The 21,359-nt window shown below is 35.5% G+C and overlaps 1 protein-coding gene across 6 annotated transcripts in view; it reads right to left on the bottom strand.

Moving 5' to 3' along the window:
* Positions 1-20,924, bottom strand: part of SMG1 (SMG1, nonsense mediated mRNA decay associated PI3K related kinase) — a 61,300-nt gene extending 40,376 nt beyond the window's left edge. For 3 of the 6 annotated variants that reach the window (XM_026082956.1, XM_026082955.1, XM_026082960.1), the window contains exons 1-11: positions 16,267-16,365; positions 11,348-11,484; positions 7,543-7,601; positions 6,581-6,794; positions 5,641-5,766; positions 5,476-5,548; positions 4,722-4,819; positions 2,951-3,124; positions 1,630-1,854; positions 849-950; positions 112-381 (exon numbers count right to left, since the gene is read on the bottom strand). In XM_026082956.1, the coding sequence (XP_025938741.1) occupies positions 112-381; positions 849-950; positions 1,630-1,854; positions 2,951-3,124; positions 4,722-4,819; positions 5,476-5,548; positions 5,641-5,766; positions 6,581-6,794; positions 7,543-7,601; positions 11,348-11,484; positions 16,267-16,282 (1,494 nt within the window). In that variant the 5' untranslated portion in view covers positions 16,283-16,365. Of the gene's footprint in view, positions 1-111; positions 382-848; positions 951-1,629; positions 1,855-2,950; positions 3,125-4,721; positions 4,820-5,475; positions 5,549-5,640; positions 5,767-6,580; positions 6,795-7,542; positions 7,602-11,347; positions 11,485-16,266; positions 16,423-20,760 lie in introns of those variants that run through there. The other 3 variants (XM_026082958.1, XM_026082959.1, XM_026082957.1) reach the window with 2 other exon arrangements.
* Between the last annotated feature and the right edge of the window lie 435 nt (positions 20,925-21,359).

Raw genomic sequence — 21,359 nt, 5'->3', positions numbered from 1 at the left:
GGTATATTCAGAGTCTTGTGTTTACCCTTTAAGTTAAAAGAAATCCACAGCTTAAGTAAAAAGGTGTTTTTAACACTTTTTGTACAGATTATCTGTACAATTTTTACTCACCCCAATTAATGAGTTTTTAGCATTTCCAATAGTACTTAGTGCACTGAGGTCAAATATAACAACAAACTTTGCATTAGCCACATTGAATACATGGTTCTTGAAAGCATCATGCTGGATCTCAGAACAGGCCTCAGGAAGATGTAAGCTACAGAGAAGACTATTTAGAGCACAGGTCATTTCTCCTAGAATCAACCTGTAAGCAGTCTCCAAAACAGGAATGTTCTTCAGGCTCAGTACCGCTTGATATACAGCATGGGCTGCTGCAACAACCTTGAGAATATAAAATAATTTAAAAAATAATCAATTAGCATGAAATTTTAATATATCAATTGCCAATATAGAATTAAAAATTACACTTCTTTATGAATAGCATAGTGTGATGCAAATAAGTCTTCAGTTTTCTATAATTAAGAGTTACTTAATTATATAATCTTTGGAATGCTTTCTGAACCAGCTCTTCCTATTAACATAATGCACGCTGAGTATGAAAAACATACCAACTAATGACTTTCCATCTGGTATAACAACCAACTTACCAATTCCTTATCCAATCTAAATGCCTGAAACAAGAACTAGCTGCATCTGCTCTCTCAGAAGTTTCATAAATGCAGACATATAAAAATACACACACACACACATATATTTAAGATGAGCAAAGTTTTACAGCCTAATAAATATGTTCTAAGAAATACATGAAAGCTGTTGTAAAACACCTGTAAAAAGTCCCCTTCTCTTACCTCTTTCTCCTTATGATAACGAAGTACAAGTAGTTTAGACTCTGGTATAAATAATTTCTCTACAAATGATGATGGCAGTTTTGTATTTATTTGTTCAACAATCTAGCGATAAAAATAAAAAATCTTTATCTGAATGGATTTATTACAGATTAGTAGAAAAACAATATTTTAATCAATCTTAAATATTTACATATATTTCATTTAGAAAACTCTTACAGAAATAGCTTCCCAACAATACAAACATTTTATATTTGCTTTCCCAAATTCACATTCAGTGATCTAGCTATTTTTAGGCTTTTCAACTCAAGTAGCACTTAAGAGCAGAGCTGAAAATGTTGCTCGATTAACCTACATCAAAATGGGTTTAAAAACTTATGTGGCCTAGTCTTCGAGAACTGTATTTTGAAGAAGTCCAATTTCCAAAGTTATTGTCTGTGGCAAAAGTAGATAAACCTATTAACCACTCAAATTTTGAAATTCAGTGTTATCAATTAGAGAGGCCAGAAAATGGCATTGCCCAACAGTCAGCAAGAGGGGGAAAAAAGCCACTCTAAACTAAAAGCCACTTTATCAACAATCCAAATGCACAAACAGCTAGCAGGATATGCTTCACACAAAAGAATACAAGCATTTAAAAGAGGATTATCTTTGCTTATAGTCAGAAAGAGTTTAAAGCAAATAAATCTATCTCAATATCAAATATGCAAAAAAGAAGCATTATACATATAAATAATATTTTTCAATGGGAAAAACTACAACAATAATAAAAGTATATACAAACCAGTGTCAGCAGATTCAAGACTGAAATGATATAATCAGTGCCACAAGTCTGACAATTTTCCATTTGATCTAATCCATATGTGATAACCATGTCACAGTGTATGGTCATACTTGGGTCCAGACTACCAAGTAAAACACCAACACACTCATTGGCAGCTGTAAGGACTGCTTCAGAAAAGAACACTTGATTTGCTGCCGTCACACATCTCATTACTCTGTACAGAACCTGGAAAAATTAGAAAAGAAACTAAATTAAACTCCATTTAAGGGAGAAAAACTGCACATTATTTAATCACATCCACATCCATTTGATACTGTATCCTATATCCTCCTTTGCAGCATGGTAAATTCTGTCACGAGAATATTCTGACTAACACACATGTACATTACACTTTAAAAGTATAAGACAAAAAATGAACCTTTGATTGCTAGGTTTGTTACTCATTTTAAGACCTATAAAGACATAGAAACCCAAAATTAAGTATTTGGAATTCTATTCGGCACCACCTGACATCAACAGAACTCCTATTCTCTTGTGAAAGACGGACTAGTTTTGTTTTCTTGGACTTGTGTCACAAGAATCCTCTGCAGATTAAGATGCAAGTTACACAACTGTCTTGGCATTAGTTGGGAAATCCATGCCACTGTTTATCCAAGAAGTTATCCCTGATAGAATTCTGCAAAGGCATAAAATCTAATTGTGCAGCTCATGTAACAGCAACAAGAGGTTAACTGCAAATATTTTTGTTTTGTTTAATCTTTGTTCCAAAATCATTCACACTCTCTACAGCTCCTGTTACAGAAGCACAGAAGCTACTTCTACATTGTGTAATATTTATTCTGAGTTTACACTCTCCCTTATTATACTTTAGAAGAAAAGGACTTTGCTATCTGATTTTGATTAGATCCAATTTCAGTAGGGATACAATAAAAACTACATTTTGTAAGCTACACTCATAATGAAACTTAAATTTTTATAGCACCATAATAATTCGAATAAACGGTAACATGTAACATGGTTACAAAGACAGATAACAAGCATGAACTTAGTCATATGAAATCAGAATATCTTCATAAAATACATTATTCTCTGGTATTTATGACTCCCACCTGCCACTGTCACAATCTATACCAGAATATTTAATGGAATTCTTGTAGCATATTTCTTTAATAAGGAAATGTATACATTCAAAGCTGAATATAAGTATATTTATCAACTGCCAGACATACACAGACTCGAACTCAGGCATGAAGATTTGTCATCATATGATGATGATTTATGTCAGCAACAAACAAACAAAAAGAAAAACCTGAATTCTTACATCAGTTACGTATGCTTCCGTAATTGGTGGTCCTCTAATTGGGCTGAAGCGTTCCCCAATACTCCTCACCACAGTACTGAAAACCCGAAGAAGTGCAGCCAGTTTAGGTAGCGATACTGAAGGAGGAGGAATATCTTCATCTACTGATTCTCCAGAAGCCACATGGCTGAGGTCCTACAGTGCACAAGTTTCACTTATCAGTATACATTATTAATAGTTACAATATATGCATAAAAGATCAAAATACCAGGTTAAAAATACTTAAATATATCTAATATATTAACATATAGACATTATCCAAAAATAGATACATTTATCCAATATAACTAACTCACAAACATACCAAGACAGGATATATCATACCACACAATGAAGAGCAAGTCAGAGAACAGTAATGAGATGGTGCTCATCAGTTCAGCCACTGGAACAGTACTCAGACCACATCTTGCAAATTGAGAGAGGCTTAAAGTGTTCTTGCTCCCTGGATCATGACCATCCACACTGCTGCACTGTTAGAGCAGTTTGCTGCATACCTCTGCCTGTGCTAGCTAGCTACCACTCTCCCGTACAACCCCCGGCTGCAGTTTGGGTCTCGGGGCATTCCAGGGGCCATTCCCAACACACTGTTTACCTGCAGCTATCTTGATCTAGAGACTACGAGTTTATGAGTGGGCTATTTCGTGCCAGCTGGCTTCAGTGCCTGGGAACATTGCCAGAAGTGCTGATCTCATTAGTATAGATATAGCCTTGGTCAAACCCACTGCAAGATAAAACACGCTAGCTTAAACTGTCTCCTCCTTGATTTAAGTTGATGCATGCTATCTTAAAATTCTACCATGACTAAGGACATACATATTGTCCAGTTCAGCAGCCAAGCTGATAAGCAGTGACTTATTACACTAACTTAATCACAATCATACGTCCACATCTACAATCACAAAAGTGCAGATTTCTGTAGATGTGACAGGGCCAAGAAGGTCTGGGAATCCTAACTCTTAAAGCTGTACCATCAGAAGTCTTCCTGTACATATAAGCACGCTAATAAAACTGAATAATTCATTTGAGTGAAACAGATTGCATTGAAAATGCAGTTTTACCTATGGAATCTGCACCTAAACTAGAGCAATTCTGCTAGCAACTCTAATTATATATAATATGGCATTATTTAGTTACAGCCATACAGTCTTCCAGAACACATTTGCCTTAAGGAAAAAAGAAGAAAAAACCCTCCTCCTTTACTGAACCTTCAAACAAACTATAACTGTGCCCTATTAATTAGGCAAAGGTTTCAGAGCTCCTGCTGCATTATTTACTACACAGTATAATCTGTTACTCTGTTTAAATGCTTGATATATATTATTAATCTAAGACAGCATTAAAAATCTCTTTTCACCCTCCCCAAAACAGTCACTTCAACTGAAAAACTTTGGACAATTAGAGAAAATATCAGGAAAGAGTGAAATAGCTTCACTGCAATTCTTTAAAGTTAAAGATATTTCTGTTTGCCTAGTTATTTTAATTTGTTTTAACACAACAGTCTCAAAGACAAGGGCTGAAAGCCTGGCTGTAATTTTATCCAAATAGTCTGTGAGCACTTAAGAAATATCATTCTACATCCTTTGAATATATTCTGAAATTTCATCCTCTTTTCCCCAGGAAATTCATATAATTTTATTTTCTACAAGTGTCATATTTACATAAAGTCACAGCCGCGCATTTCTTAATGACCTTGTAACAGTTAACTCTGCTCTCTACAATAAAGCCTGTTTACCTCAGCATAAGCTTCCATATCTTCTAAAAACTGACCCAAGAGTGTGGTAGAAAAAGTAAGATCAGCCACCCAAAAGGGCTCCAAGCTCTGTAACCATCCTGTATAAAAATACCAAGCCAAATAGAACAGATGAACAAGGTAACATTCCAAAATGAAAAATTTTTAATTCCATATTACTAAGGTAAGAAAAGGTCATCCACATGAAAATTTTATAATAAGCTTTTTTTAAAAAATTATCAATTGTATTTCTCTTTTTTGCCATTTTCACTTTAAGGTCAAGTCCTGTCCCATGACATCTATACATTAAAGAAAGAATCAAGAATTATGATACAGTAAGCATAATGACTTGCTGTGAGCTCCTCCAAGACAACTACTGTAGTGGTAGGAAGAAGTCTCGCAGTTTCCTAAATTCCAGTATCTTTACCACAGACATGTTTGAGAAGTACATTAAGAGGCAACTTAATTTTTCCACAACTTAATTTAAGAATTGAGAACTAGAAAAATTATTAAAAATTCCTGAAGAGTTGCACAAAGCAACTGACATTTAAGTGTAGCCTGCATAAAGCATCCTTTTCCCACATATAGGATAAAACAGCAAATGGAAGTTTACTAGGAACAAAATCTGTTATACAGCTAGAAATTCATTTTTGTTTCATGTCCACATCCATGTCAGTGTGACCAGACACAAGTAAGTAAACCTATGTCTTCTGCAGGCTAGAGTGGACTACATCAGTGACTCTTTGGCCAAACTTACCAGACACCTGTTGCGTCAATGAAGGCTTCTGAGTGTGATCTATATGCCACCCAACCAGTATGTCCACTGTGTCCTGAACAACAGTTTTGAAAAAAGGTTAATTACCCAATATGTTATACCAACATTTCTATGCAAGACAGAAAACAGAGGACAGATTAAGCTTACCCGAAAATTGGTGCTGAAAATGTGTGGGTAACATCGGGACACCAGAAGGATGCATTTGACACATTTGCACAATAACTCAGGTGTATCCACATTTTCTAGAATGGACTGCAGGCTGGTCATTACAAGCTAAAAGGTAAAGCAAAGCTACTAAACATTTCACTTCATTAAAACAACACATGAAAAAGTCGTAAGTTATTAAACACAAACTGCATTTATTAGCAAACTACTCTGATTCAGGTACTTTTCAATATTCGTTCTGCACGGAGACAAAAAGATAAAGAACATCACATACACCGCTTCAAAACAACCACTTCAATTAGGCTTCTGCTTGGGATATGGTAGACGCAGGTTCAAGGTTTGGAGGTGCCATTTTCTTAGATTTTAGTCAGTCACAGGACAACTAGCTGTCCTTAGCTCCTGTTTCTTCTGCTGAAGCTTTCTGGCTCCATAAAATAAATATTAAACTGGAGCACTGATCTTGAATATAGTAGTTTTACACCTAAAATAGACCTTAAAACCTGAACCAAGGGACCAGGTTTGTCAGCGCACATCCTCCCCGCTGTCTGATGCGACAGAAATTTAAGTAGAAATTGTAAATGGGAGGAGCACATCTAAGCAATCAAATGGCTGCTTTTTGTTTACCATTCCACTTGAGCTGTCTTTTCGGTTTCAACTTGATTCTTCATCTTGGATCTGCGATAAATACTAAAATGTTGCATCCAAATATATCAAGTCTTATGAACACACGACATTCTCTTCTAATGAAATCGGAATCATAAGAATTCTATTTGAACAGAAAGTTCCCTCCCAGTGGTACTTATACCTACACTCACCTATTACATCAACATAGCGTTACTTGTTGTTCATTCTAGTTAAAAAGTTGATTCAAGCATTGCACTACAGAAATTGTTTATGTTCCTGTTTTAACTTGTAGTCTTACCTGCATTACAGATGAAAAGGCTTTCTTTTCTCCTACAGTCTCTAGTGCTTTGTAGGTTGCACACAAATAAAGAAGTTTTACTTCATCTTTTGTGGATGAGCTGAATTTGCTAAAAATCCATTTAAAGATCTTCTCAGCCTCATAGCTCAGAGAAGCACAAAGAAGGCCAAGACAGCAAGCTCCTTCCTGTCTAAGTTCTTGAAGCAATTTGCTACTGTATTTGTGGGAAGAAAAAAGAAATGTAACATTTTAGAGGTGAGAGCAGAACAGGAGAAACCATACCAAATTAAAACATTTTCTAAAGAAGATAGGTACGTGCATGAACAAAGCTGTTCTCCTCCTACTTAATAGCAACAGCCACCATAAAGTTTAAATAAAAATTATGGATCCGAAATCCATTTTCTATGAAATAAATCAATTAAAAAGAATACCATATATGTTGCCAATTATCTACTTGGAACAAGCTATCCAAGGAAGAAGATTCATAACAGAGCTGACTTTGAAAACACTGATCTAAACACCAAGAAGCCTATACAGGCCCAAGTTCGCTCTACATATGCTCTGAATTAGCTATAGATGAACTAGATCTGGCTGTAAAAAAATTTAAGTTCAGTTTAAAAGCTACATAACCACGGCAGCACAACACTACACATAAGCTATTAAATCTAGTTGAGGCAAAACTTCATATCAACTATAGAAGCCGTATTTCTGCAGTAAAATCCCATGTCAAGTGTACTCTAGAGTCTAATAGTATTGTTGATAAGCTTAAGAAAGCCTTAACTCTTCCCCAGTTCTGTCCTGTTAGTATGATTTGTCACACCCATGAAAAAACAGTGAATGACAATTTCTTTCAGCACTTCCCCCTCTACTGCATTTCTATACTGAAATCCAAATTTAACGCTGTCACTATTTTTCTTCCTTAAAATTTTCAAACTGCCTAGTTTTTCCAAATTTCAGCTTACCTTTCATTGAGTACATCATGAATGGCAGTCAGGATATTATCCAGTTGTTTAACCAGTACCTGTAACACAAGATACATAAAAGCCATAAACATAATACTGCCATAATAACTTCTGCAAACTAGATTCTGTTTACACCCACATTAAACACACCATTGCCAAATCTGCTTGCTAATAGAATGCTATTATGCTTTCCATGGCCACTGCAGACTATCATGAACTATATTAAGCAATACTGCAACATTATCCTACATGTTATATTTCATATTTAGTTACAGTAACCAGGAAAATACACTGGCAGCCTGATATCAAGTTTTGTTCTAAGTTTAGTTCTTGCTGATAACATTACATCACAAATGTAAGACTCATCATACAGCTTATCAATAACATCAAAGACTCAGTTTCCTATATTAATAATCAAGTGTATCAGCATTTAATTGAGCAGCTAATACAGTCTTGAGTATTAAAATTTCTCCTTAAGCAAGCCTGACTTTCAGAGAAATGGAGAGAAATCTTCCAGGGGCAAGACATTACTGATCAACTAGCACTTTCCAGTATATATAAGATCAGAAATATTTATTTGCCTAATATGCACTGAAATATATCAGTGAGTTGCAAAATAATATATTAGCTGTAACAGTATTACATGTAAGGTATCAACAAGAAGTTTTCCTGATGTGTTAATAAAAGGGTTTGTTCTTTCCTTTAGAAGATAATAATCTAACACAGTGGGCAGATGTTATTTCATATTTTTGTATTGTTGTTTAAATTTTGAGCATCACGACTCGGGGGGGGGGGAGGGGGAAGATCTGCCTGCTTGGCCCCCTCAGAACTCATGCGGACATTTTAAGAACATGCCTGGCCTCAAAGAGTCTATAAAAAGAGAAAGACAACGTCTATACAGTTTAGAAGCTGGAACAAAATGCCAGTATGCACTGCTTAAATATTTTTACTAATTTATTTTGTTGAGTACATTTACATTACCACGCCAAGACAAGAACTCTGTTTAATTACATTTAATAGTATAAAATAGTGCAGGAATTACTGCTAGGTTATGTATTGTCCATTATAAAATTTTACATTTGACATTGTGGAGATCACTTGACAGCTCATCTTATTCTCATTAGCTAGTTGGGAGAAATTCAAGGGATTAGCTAGCTGGGAGAAATCCAGGGAACAGTTTCTCAGTGACTAACTATTAACATTCTGATCACTAGGGAGTACAAATTTTTTCACCACTGCTTTGCAGACATTAGGATGGCAAGTCCAATATATTCTAAGAAATACTGATAAACCTAGATAAAAGGTAGTTATAAGAAAACTGAAAAAAAAATGGGTTGAGAATAGAAGAAAGTAATTCCAAAGAAAACATGGAATAATTATGGAAAATATTTACTCAGCAAATGCCTGAATTAACAAGGATTTTGTTTCAAAGGAAGGCTGAATTATTAGCTACACTTGCACATGGTCTGCTTGTGCCTAGATGTACAAAATGTAAGTCTTACCATGTTTAAGTGTCACAGCTTTGAAAAAGACCAGAAATACCACCAGACAGCAAGAGAATGAATCAACTTTTTATAAGCATGGACAGACACAGACGTCCTAACTTTTCCAGATTAACCCATAATTGAAGTATCTCAGCACTGCCTGTAAATGAGTGTCAGTGTATTTAAACTGTCACTTCTTGCCCTTTAAATATTTGGAGAAGTCCTAAGCTCTCTCAAAAAGAAAGGGGGCAGGGGAGGGAAAAGCATCTGACAAAAACCCTTTAATACTTCATTTCAAAATAAGCAATATTAAACACTCATGTATATCCACTCTAGGATAATTTTTTTCTGAATTCTTAGAAAACACTTGAGGACATTAAAGAGTTCAACACCTCGTTAAAAACCTAAAGACCTAATGAAGAAAAAGACTTATTATGTTGGCCTCACCATACCAGGGGAGAATTTACATTAAAAAATCCTAGAAAGCTTATGCACAATGATGAAGAGTCATGGGTTTTATTTTAAGTCTGAAAGACACAAAATACATTTTGACCTGCTGGAATGATATGTCCTAGTTTTTCTAAGGATACATATTATGGTTCTTAGACTCTTGATAACAATCAGGAATCTTTAAGGATTCTGTGTTTTAAGTTCCCAATATCTATCTATATCTAATAAGATGATCATTAGAGGCAAGATAACCAATAAGCAGAAATCAGTACCAAGCACCTATATTCAAAAAAGATACTGCAGTTAATTTTTAATATGTTAAGACAAGAGTAATTTAAAGCTTGAAAATTTCAAAGACAGATGACAAAATAGGTAAACACATCAATTACTGAAGAATAAGTGTTGCAACTGTTCCATTTATATGATTCTCTTTTATGCACTTCTCTCTACATAAATATTGACAAATGTATTCAGGCTGTCAAACTGTAAACCTGTAACATCAAGTCTCTGCAACTGATAGCTTCAAGTCTGTTCCCGTGTCCAACAGCAACCCAGTGGAAGCAAAACATTTTCTGTATTAGCACAATCTTTGTGAAACCTAAACTAGAAGTGCTGCATGCAATGGACAGTTTATCAAATTGATGCCGCCTTATTCCCAGAAATATTCTGTGTTTACAGAAATACAATTATCTGGTAAAGATAAAACTGCAATTTCTTCTCCATCAGGCTTCAGCTTTTCAAATAAAAGACACTAAAGTGCTGTCAGACTTGCAACCTGAAATCTGGATGAACAGCCATTACGACAGCTAACTTAAAATCATCAGAAACATGCCTTGAACTCAGATTACCAAAAAGATGTCAAATTGAAGCAAAACCTCCTACTGATTCTACCAGTCTCTATCGCCATTACGAAACACATTCACTGCCACAGATGCTTCCTACTGAGCAAAGTTACTGAGAAAACATTACAGCAAAACGGCACTGTTTACATCTCTAACGCTGTTTGAATTTACACTCTTCTTGTTGGCTTCTTATGGTACAAAGACTGACAAATAACGGTTTTGAGCAATTTTATTCCAGGGGAGGTTCAGAGTAAACTGCAATTTACTGTAAAATTAACTATAAAATTTTTCACTTGGATATAAACCACAGAAGCAATGAGGTATCTTAAGAATTTCTGCTCTTCCTCTCAGGAGAGCCCGTGGGCTTGCACCATGCAAATAACCATCTTCCCCAAAACAAGGCGCCATGTTTACTTCAGAGAATTTGACTCTCATTTCTTCCTCAGCCAACATATAGGAAGCTACTGAAGGAAATACTGGTATTTATGTGAGGACGACTCACAATTCAAATGTGGATAAGATGCTCTGGATAGGTTATAGGAAACTAAATGGCACTCTCCCTATAACTCAGTTTTTATACACATTTAGCTAGAAAGATGAGTTATTGTTAGACAATCCATTCACTGCAGACTGTATAAATATCTGCATATTTTTAATTTAAAATACAAAAACAGCTCTTAAACAAGACAACAGGATGTTTTACTTGCATTTTCTTCTATTTCCTTGTTGAAGGATATAGAGAATATTTCCAAGACCAGACAAGAAAAACAAATTGAATGCATACTTATCCTTATAGCTCATACATTCAGTAGTTTGCTTTAAGGCAACATGTCGTAGGTAATCAACCAGAAGAAAAAGTTTCCAGAATGTCAGAGAAAGACCAGACAACCCAGGAATATTTAATACTCTTTCCCTCATTGTGTATAAAAGATATTTCTCACAGACGTTTCTCAATATTTAGATCTTTGTAAAGACATGTTTTTAAAAAGACAAGTATTTCAGTACTATGGAACAGGAAATACTACTAACCAGTTTGTTTTCTGGTTGCTGAATGAATTCTTTCAATTGCTTTACAGTAGCCAGTCTTCGGTCTCTGTCGTCTTCCCGAGTAATCCTCCGAAGAAGATTTGACAGTCGAGACTCGTCAGAATAAGACAACGATCGCTCTGAAAAAGGCAATTGTTTTCTCTACAACATTTTCTCAATAATACATGCAATAGGCATTTGTGTACTGAGTAAGTCGTAATAGTACTTTGAGGAAAGAAAAGTGAAAAATACATCTTGATTTGTTTTAAAGCTAACATGGGGAAATTCAAATATAAAATCCAGTTTAGCTACCAAAATATTTCCTCTCCTCTGGTGGACAGAAAAAACACGGCCAGTCTCCTGTCTCTCAAACTGTTTTGTGTTTAGTTAGCAGATTTATCTCAATATTTACAAAGAATAAGGTAATTAACTAACTTTCAGAGCTGAAATATACCTTTATTACAGAAAAACTATACAACTACTTGACACACTTATAGCTTCGGTACTGAAATACCCCTACAGATACCTAAAACGTACTGTAGAATCTTAACAGTACCCAGGAAAACACACTTTCAGAACTAAGCAAAATTTGGATTTACTTCTAAACTAAGTCCTGGATTTAGTCCTCTTCAGTATAAATGGAACTAAAAATGTTTGGTGTGGTTAAATCAGTTTTCTGACTGAACATATAAACAAAATAGTTCAAAAAAAAATGTTTAAAGCAAACCCTTTGGAAAAATCAAGTTGCTTCTTTAAGTAAAGAACCAGATTATATCCCAAGTGACTACCAAGAAACATGATTCTCTCTCTCATTTTGGCATGAGAGAAAAGGTTATGGGTAGTCATCTTCAGATAGCTAGAAGAGTTATGCCTCTAAAAGGAAGAGGTATACAATTCCTCTGTTGAGGAACAGAACTTGTGCATAGGTACAGTGTACATTGATTTAAGTCTTTTTTCCCCTGCTGATTCATAATACAAGAGAACTAGTATCTTCGTAAGAAGACATTTCATATAAGTTGATCAAAATCACCATTGATATCAGCGAGAAAGGTCACAACTCAGTTTACTTGATCTAGACACCAGTTAGACCTTATTCTTCCTCAATACATATGACTGATATACTTCCCTCATTTGCAAAAAGAAAATAAGGTTTCTTTTCAAAAGACTAACATTAGATTTTTCATGGTGATTAAATTAGAAGACTCATGGAACATGAAGATTTTATTAGTCACAGTGACTATTATGTGAACATTCAAGACTACTACAGCTGACTTCTTCCTGAGGTTGCACATCAGTCATTTTTAGGAGAATACTTTTTCTGTATTATAGTCATGAAGAATATTCTCAACCTTACTGCCATGTCTTTATTTCTTGATTATTTTTTTTTTAAAGTATGAATAAAATAGGCTTCGATAATCTGTTTCTTGCCAGGCATCAGTTTAAGCAATAAATTTTGAAGACACCTGACATCCTGAAAGATTAGATGGCTTAGCAAACAGTAAAATGTCAAGAAGGGCTGAAGGATCAAATACATATTTTGTTCATAGCTAGAATATCTGCATAAGACATTAAATCTGTTGAGATGTTATCCAACAGGTATGAAGAATCCTTCTTTTAGGATGCTCCTGATTTTACAGGAAACTTAAGTATATAGATACCTATTTAGGAAGAATTTTCTTTTTCTTTACTTTATCTGGGAACCACAGCCTTCTGTAGTGGGGGAGAAAAGCCACATATCTAGCAACAAACATGCAAGGAATCACAATCTATGAAAGCACCTTCTGAGGTAGTATCTGAAGTCTTTCTGAGTGATGTTGCCAGTCTAAGAACTACAACTCCCGCTAGATCACCTGCATCTGAGGATCTCCTTTTATCTCCACCTGCTGGACCTGGCTTGCCCACCAACAGTCAACACAAAGCTGAACTCCAGGGTTGGAAAAAGGGACCTAGTGCAGTGACTCATCTAGGAAAAAAATTCTGATCAGTCCTGGAGAAGGAAGAAAAGGTTTAGGAAGGATGCAGTCTGCCTTGTGGGATACTTTGTCTATCATTTTCTTTAAAACCTGGGCAGCAGCAGCAGCAGGTCACCAGACCTTCAGAGAAAAAAAAATTTTTTTTTGAAAGTTCAGATGGAATAGTTAGGAGTCAAAACATATGCAGACAAGAATGGAAGTTCTTTTAAGCCTTGTTTATGATGGAAATTAATAGATTACAGTACATAGATAAAGAGTGCAACAGCTATTCCTAAATAATTTCAAGCATCGACTCTCTTCTGCTAGGAAAGTATTGTGCTACATTACTGAATGTACCTCAAAAGTTTAAGCTAAACTGAATCTACACATGCTTCTTTCACTTTTAGACTGCCTACATATGAAGACACTCAAAACAGCAGTATGAATCGACTCCTGAATTATTCAGTGCATTGGTGGTCCCTTAATACAATCCTTTCCAAGGTAACAGATGAGCCTCATGAGAAAGAAAAGTTTATTCTACAATATGCCCTCCAGCTACACACAACCACAGACACACCTGGACCAGAAAGGCACAGTACATGTCACCTGCCTTTTCTGTCACACCCAGTTTGTGCTGATCCCTGCCACACAGCAAGCATGTGGGAAACTACAACCAGCATCAGCTGCGTCAGGTCACTAGAGACTGCTCTTGAAGGACAAAACAGGATGAAGTGGTTTGGAAAATACTGCCTTACTAAATTATATGTGTGTGTGTATATATAGATAGATAGATTCTAGATCTTTGTAAAGTAACTCTTTTCCCTAGAAAGGGCTGGCTGGCTCTTCAGTTTTAGAGGAAAATTCAACAGAAACGAAGTCCCAAATTAGTTAAACCTTCATCCTCTGATTCTCTAGTGCCCTGTCTTCTCTGCATTTATCACTTTGTTTGTAATCTCTTCATGGAAGACACTGATTTATTTTGAAAATACAGTTGTGCTGTCCTATAGATGGAAAAATCCTAAAAACAGACCTGTATAAACAAAACCACCACCACCAAGGTTACTGGTATGAGAGACATTTCACTGCTGCTGGAACAAGACATAATGTTCAAAATTATCTACTAAAAGCTCTGCTTTTATTCCATTTAATAACTGAGAAACATTACACCCTGAGACAGAAAATGTTGTCTGTTGAGCCATAATCATAACCTAAAATAAACCAAGGAATAAAATAACCAATATGACTGAAATATGTTAATCAAAGCACTCGTTAAAGAATAGCTGTACAAGACTTTCTGGTGTGTGTGTGTGTGGGGGGGGAAATCAGCAAATTCTCAGCCACATACCACAGAAGACTACTATTTAAAAAAAAGCTAAGAGCACACATTCATACCATGACAAACTCAAGCAAATATAAAAAATTAAAAAAATGATACTTGCTGTGACATAACCCTATTTTAAAGAAACTACCAAAAAACAAAAATGATTTGCTGAAACCTACAACAATCATGAAGATTCCCCAGTTAACAAGGAGACTCAAACTCTGGCATCTAGAGAAAAAAATGCATACAAGAAGCATACAAGTCGGAGGTAGCTACTTCAGTCATTCGGGACAGTTTTAACATTGTAAAGATTCATTAAAGAGGTCTAGGAAGACACGGTGAATTTTCTGCCAATAAATAAATTTCTGCCAGTAAATTTCTTCACAATTGCACTACTATAAGTATTATTTACACAGAGTTCTCTATTAGACAACTATCTATTTCCTCTACATAGACATGATTTAAGGCACTAAAAGGCAGAATGGTTTTGAAATTAAGACACCAGAATGGGATTTCAAGGTCCGAGTTTAACCCATTCCAAAGATCAGGCTTTCCTATCAATCATGTCACTAGGTACTTGCACCTCAGTGCCTCTACCTGCAAAGCACATTGAATACTCTTTCCTTTCACTTTTTGTTTCATCTAAAATGTAAGCTCTCTGAGGGGAAAGGACTATGTCTCCATATGCTGGTATAAAGTAGCAACCATTTTTGTTGGTGGCTCAACTACCTACCACTTACATTAAGTGATGCAGTGACAATGCTTAGTCATAACAAAAGTTTCTATTTTCATTCAAGTGTCCTTGGACCAACTTTTCTTTTTTTAAACCATGATATAAACCCAAGTAGTGTGAATAGTGAAGCCTTGTTTCCAACAAACCTGTGTCCAGCATTTTTATGCCCTCTCATAACTCCAGATTTCCTATCACTGTATCTCCCAAGTCCTTGCCCCATTCTTACAGTGCCTCCAGTTCCTCCCTGGCCTCTAATGCTCAGCTGAGCAAGAGGCACAAACGGTGGCTGGTTCAGGAATATGCAGCTGCTGACTAATTAGCTGGTATGATCCAATGACTAGTTCACTTGTTCACTAGTTCACCGCAGGTCAGTTACAACACACAATGGTTGAGCTCACACAACAGTTTTTTCCCCACACTAGGGGTTCAAATTTGCAAGTTTTTACTCAGGTACCAATTTTCAACAAGTTTAAGAGCTTATCCTCTTTCTTGGAGCTCTTAATCTCTTTGCCAAATTTGGCTAAATTGAATAAGGGTTCAAAAGCTATTAATAGGAAATCAAAAGAGTGATAGCACAAGCATTAGAGTTGAGAGATCTGCCTAGATTATGGAGGAAATCTCAAAGGGAAACAGTAAATATATCTTTGTTTTAGCCCTAATGAGATCCTGCCCCCTCCCTTTATAAAACACAAAGTAAATTATCCAATTACAGAATTATTTTTATATTCTTACTTTGTTTCTTTTAGAAACAGGCTTCTAAAGATGACAGTTTCCATCAATGTCAACCAACCACATACTACACAAGAAAAAGCTGTATAGACTGCCTATTCATAAGGAACTTCTTGTCATATTCTGAACACGAGAGAGTTTGTGAAGAAAAGAGATCCCTTTTCCTGAAAATCTACGGCATTCTTACCCTGTGATTTCCTCATGTCTTTTGTGGCTAAAGCACGATTCCCATGCGGAACACTGGTAAAATCAGGATTGGTCACATTGTTAACTCTCAGCTCTTGCCCCAACGACTTCCGACCATAAGTATTTTCCCCAGATCCTCCATTGACACTGTAGCCACCTGTAGAAAAAGCAATATGACATTAAACCAGGCTGTCAGACCATCTATTCAGCAGGGTAGTATGTTACTAGTTATTTAATTCATATTCAAATCAACATTCCTATCCTCTATCATCACCTTTAGTCTGATTTTTTACCTTCACAAGCAAAAATTTTTTGCTATGTCCTTTAAGCTTCCAGGTCACATGCTCAGAATCCAGTCTTTTTTTGACCAGTTTATAAAATAACTATTACCATATAGTTTAACATGGATTTTCTTGTATTTTGAAGTTATTACTTTTGTTCTTGTATTTTAAAAGACCCTTTGCATCGACCTGTTAGCAAACATGGCTAGAGGCATTCACCTATTTGCTCCTTGACAATCCATATAGAATTTTAACTCTTTTTGTTATAAACCATCCCCAGGGTCAACAAAATGGCCAAAAAGTGAGAAAGCTTTGCAAAAGCCACAGATTTACATGCAAGTACAAAAGCTTCAAGTAGATCGCAATTCACAAATTGAACAACTCTTCCTAAACATGCAACAGCAAGTATTTTCACACATTGACATTAGCTTAAATGAATTAAATGCAATCCTAAATTCTCCAACTCAAAGTACACCTGGTACATCTTTGGTAGCAACACAAAACAGAAATAAAAGTGTCATTTTGAGTAACTGGATTATTTTTAGTCCTAGATGCAAAAGAATTTACATAATCAAATAATGAAACCAAGGTTCTTTCCAGTCTGCCACATCACTTTGAGGGATAACCTCTTCCCATCTGCAATAAATACTGTGGAGAAATGAAACTGTCCACCAAGCCTGAACAATACTTCACTCAATGTATTAGAGCTCACTTTTGAGCCAGCTGTGCAAACAGCTTTCTAAAGTGCCTTCCCTGCTTGAGATAGGGAAGAATCAACTAAGAAAATTAAACGTAGAACAACAAAAGATATACAAGACTTCTTTCAGCAAAGTTATTTCCACAATTCCACCTGCATCAGGTCCAAACATCAAGGTGAGTCTGAACCTTAGTGGATGAAAAGAATGTCATCTTGATGACAAAGCTTTTGATAAAAGAATGGATCTGTGAACTACAAGTAGAAGTTTGTGCATTCCTATGCACGTAAGGCTCCCCTACCATTACAACTGAGACTTTGCAGTGTTCTGTAATTAATTAAACAGTTACAGTAAAGATAATTTGTGTACATTTTGATTTACAACATTAAACTCTTTGTAAGAAACTAGTATGTATGCCACCTTAAGGTTATTTTGTCATAACAAAGTAACACTCTCCTATGAAGAAAATTACTTCTAATAGCGATAATTATATTTATGAGTACAGAGAAGTATATCACTAAAACACAGAGCAACAAAGAAATGTAATTTCACTGAAGATGTCAGACAATCATACATTCAGACCACAAACATCAACTATCAAAAATATCCATGCTGCCATATACAATTAGAGTTCTTAAGCATATTTTATATATTCCCTTCAGCACTCAAGAAACCCCAGCTGGTTTTGCTCATTTGTAAGAGCATGTGGTACTTTCTACAGCATATTTAAAAAACAGCAGGGCAATCAGGTATTTAGGCATAAAGGCTGTAAATATTACATTATAACTCTCCTTATAGACAGTTAGCTGCTGGTCTGAAAAATTTTTGAAAACTCTAGTCAATTTATGCAAATTCTAGTCAGTCTAGTGAAGCGTTAAATCTGATACCCAGAAGAATGCAATCAGCTATGTCACTAGGTATTAATTTTAGCATAAATATACAGATGATATGACATATGAATATTAGTGTAGTATCTTTCCCGCAACGAGGACTCTGAGTACATCATGAAGTTACAGACCAAAGGGGGTGATAAAGGAAGGGAGAACATATCACTTATAAATAAAAATCCAGAAAGCTTTTATTTAGTTTTAAAAACTTCAGTTTGCAAACTCATGTCTTGTTTCATAAAGTAAAGGAGAGAAGGTTAAAGGGAAGGATCTAATTCCAGTCTTCCACTACCTACAGCAGGAGTGATAAAGACGACAGAGTCAGACTTGTCTCAAAGGTGCAGAGCAAAAGGACAAGAGTCAACAGTCATGAGCTGCAACAAGAGAGACTCCAATTGGATAGAAGCAAACAGTTCTTTACCATGAGAGTGGTAAAGCACTGAACGAGCTGCTAAGGGAGCCTGTGGAACAGTCCATCCTTGGAGATTTTTGAAACTGAGCTGGACAAGGCCTCAGCAATCCTATTCAGTTTGGAAGTTAGTCCTGCTTTAGACAGGGCTTTGGACCAAAGACCTCAAGAAGTCCCCTCCAATCTACATTACGCTACGACTCTACAATTCTTTGAAGCATCTGCAGCCTTTAATCCAGACATACTTGGTAGTGCCATTCATATTTTGCAGAATACTCAACAAAATCTGTAATAGAGATATTTTTAAATACTGGTGCAGAGGTCAGGGCATCAAATTGAAACCTACCAAACATGCATTTTTCATCATCATGAAACAGAAATAAATTTTAATGGAGAAGCAAATATAAAAGTACATGTTTTTAAAGTGCCCTTAGACCAGAAATTTTCAAGGGATGACCAACTGAAGAGACTGAGTTGGTCATTTCCACCCTACCAAGTTTTGTTAAGAAAAAAAAATATTTTTCAGAACTAGAAAAAAAACCATGCATTTTCTTTGCTTGTAACTTTTACATATCAAAGGAATATTGTTCTTCATCAGATATGGGGCAACTTCTAGAAATGAAGAAATTACAAGTCATTTTTATTCTCAGCACCAAACAAAAAAGAAAAATCTTTTTAAGAATTCCAGGTACTTACAATGGTTATGCATCATAAAAAAGCCACAAGTTCTTAAAATGAAAGCCCCAAGCTGGTATACTCACCAACACATTAATTCAAAAATCTTAGTAAACAAGGAAGCCATTCTGCATCTCTAAGCTTACAAATTTCTACACAAATAAAAGTGAACTAGAAATATAAGGAATCCAGTTTTATAAAACGGAATATCCTAATCATCTCTTTTCAAGTCACAACTGAACAAAATAGCTGAGTTAAAGAAAAGTGTTGAGCTAGCAGAGACATGTTCTGAAAAATACAGTATGGGGGGGGAGGAGGGGGGGTTAGGTGCATTTTTCTTTTCAAATGACAGTTTCCCAGCAACTTCACAAAACGCTACCTTACTGTATTTGTCTGAATAAGTTCCAAATATATTATTTAAATACTAGCCCACTCTGAAGCATTTAAGAATAATATAATATGTCAGTGTGTAAGAAAAACTAAAACTCAATGTTAGCAGTCACACTGCTTTTTAAGAAGTTTCTCTTTCAAAGGTAACCAACTCATAAGGTTTTCAAGTTACTCAGATAAACAAATACCTATTTCACTTTCCTTTCTCCTACTAACAGTATGTACCAGTTATAAAAAATAAATTTGCATGGGTACACTCATCCATAACTTCTCCTAAGATGAAGCGTGAAGCTGTTTACAGAAAGTTACAGGGCAGAGAAGTAGGGGGAATGCAAGTGTTTCAGGTTCAAGAATAAAAACTTCCATACTAATATTACTGTGGAATTTTGAGTTCTCTGGCCCGGCATGTCTGAAGAAAATTTGCATAGTCAAGAAAAGTGATTTTGCAATGAAAAGACCCTCCTATTTCTTAACTATATTTAGCAATTCAAAAAAAGAGAATACAGATTTCTCTTTCACACAGGTCCAAGACATACTAATTAAAATTCACAGCTGTTTTCTTGAGAAAGTATTTAATGCATTTTCATAAAAAAAATCAGAAAAAACTATATGAACCATCTTCATAATACTTCAAAATATATACATCTCACAAATCTATATGAAGTCAGATTGAGGGAGAGAAAATAGAAACTCCCATTTAAGACAAAAGAGAGATTAAATTACCAAACTAAGATTCCAGTTTGCTGTTAAAATCACTAGAGCTGCAATAGATAATCTATCGGACTAGTGGTCCATTTAATCAGGCAGTCTATTTCCAACACTAGAAGCATTAGATACTACGCAGGAAGAAATTACAGCTTGAAGACCAGACACATCCAGAATACTATTCTTCAGTAAAAGTTGTTTATGCATTAAGTCTCCACTTGCATTCTTCCTGCTAATGCAACACCGTATCTTCCTCACTACCCATAACAATTTTTCTTTGATCCCTGATAAATCTCTCAACTCAGTGATACTGTGGCACAAGTTCTAACAATCCATTGCATTTTTGCAAAATAAATTAATAAATAAAACAAAATTCCTCTCAACCATTTCAAGTTTACTGCCTTTCTCTGAATGTCCCCTCATAATTTACACATGAAACAGCAATCTGTATACCTTTTTCTTCATTCTGTATGTCAGTGTGGACTCTGATATCATCGTGTCTTTGTCGAGACACCACAGCTGAATTTGAGGGTTGTAATCCATAGGAGGCAGAACTGCCCCGATCTCTGGATGAAGAGTATTTTAAATTGTCCTGGTCAGCTGATGCACTGTCAGTTCTATAAAAAGAAAAATATTTTTTATGTAGGGGTATAACAGGAGTGGGATTCACATTCACTTACAAATGCAACATATTTCAATGACAGTCCCAAATGTATTTTCCTTTGTTAAAAGTTGTATGTCTAAACTACTTTTAAAAAAAAAATGACCTTAAATTCATGTTGGGATTAGAATGATCCATTATTACAACAGCATGCAGAGGAAATGCATTCTAGTGTGTCAGCGCCTTGTCTTAAAAAAAAAAAGTTCTCAAGTATATTTTCAGTGAGATGCCTATCTAAGATTTAAGGGAAAATTACTTCCAAAAAAGGAAAAATAAAATACAGTTTTACAGCTAGGGGATAACAGTGTCTACCATGAGTGAAAGCCATTACTGATCCACACATCAACATTTACATATTATGTTACAGGCCTTATTGACCAATGTAAGACCA

The sequence above is a fragment of the Apteryx rowi genome, unplaced genomic scaffold (genome assembly GCF_003343035.1).
Source record: "Apteryx rowi isolate R43461 unplaced genomic scaffold, aptRow1 scaffold_6, whole genome shotgun sequence".
Classification (NCBI taxonomy): Eukaryota; Metazoa; Chordata; class Aves; order Apterygiformes; family Apterygidae; genus Apteryx; species Apteryx rowi.
The sequence above is the reverse complement of the archived record's forward strand: the minus strand, read 5'-3'. Positions and strand labels throughout refer to the sequence as shown.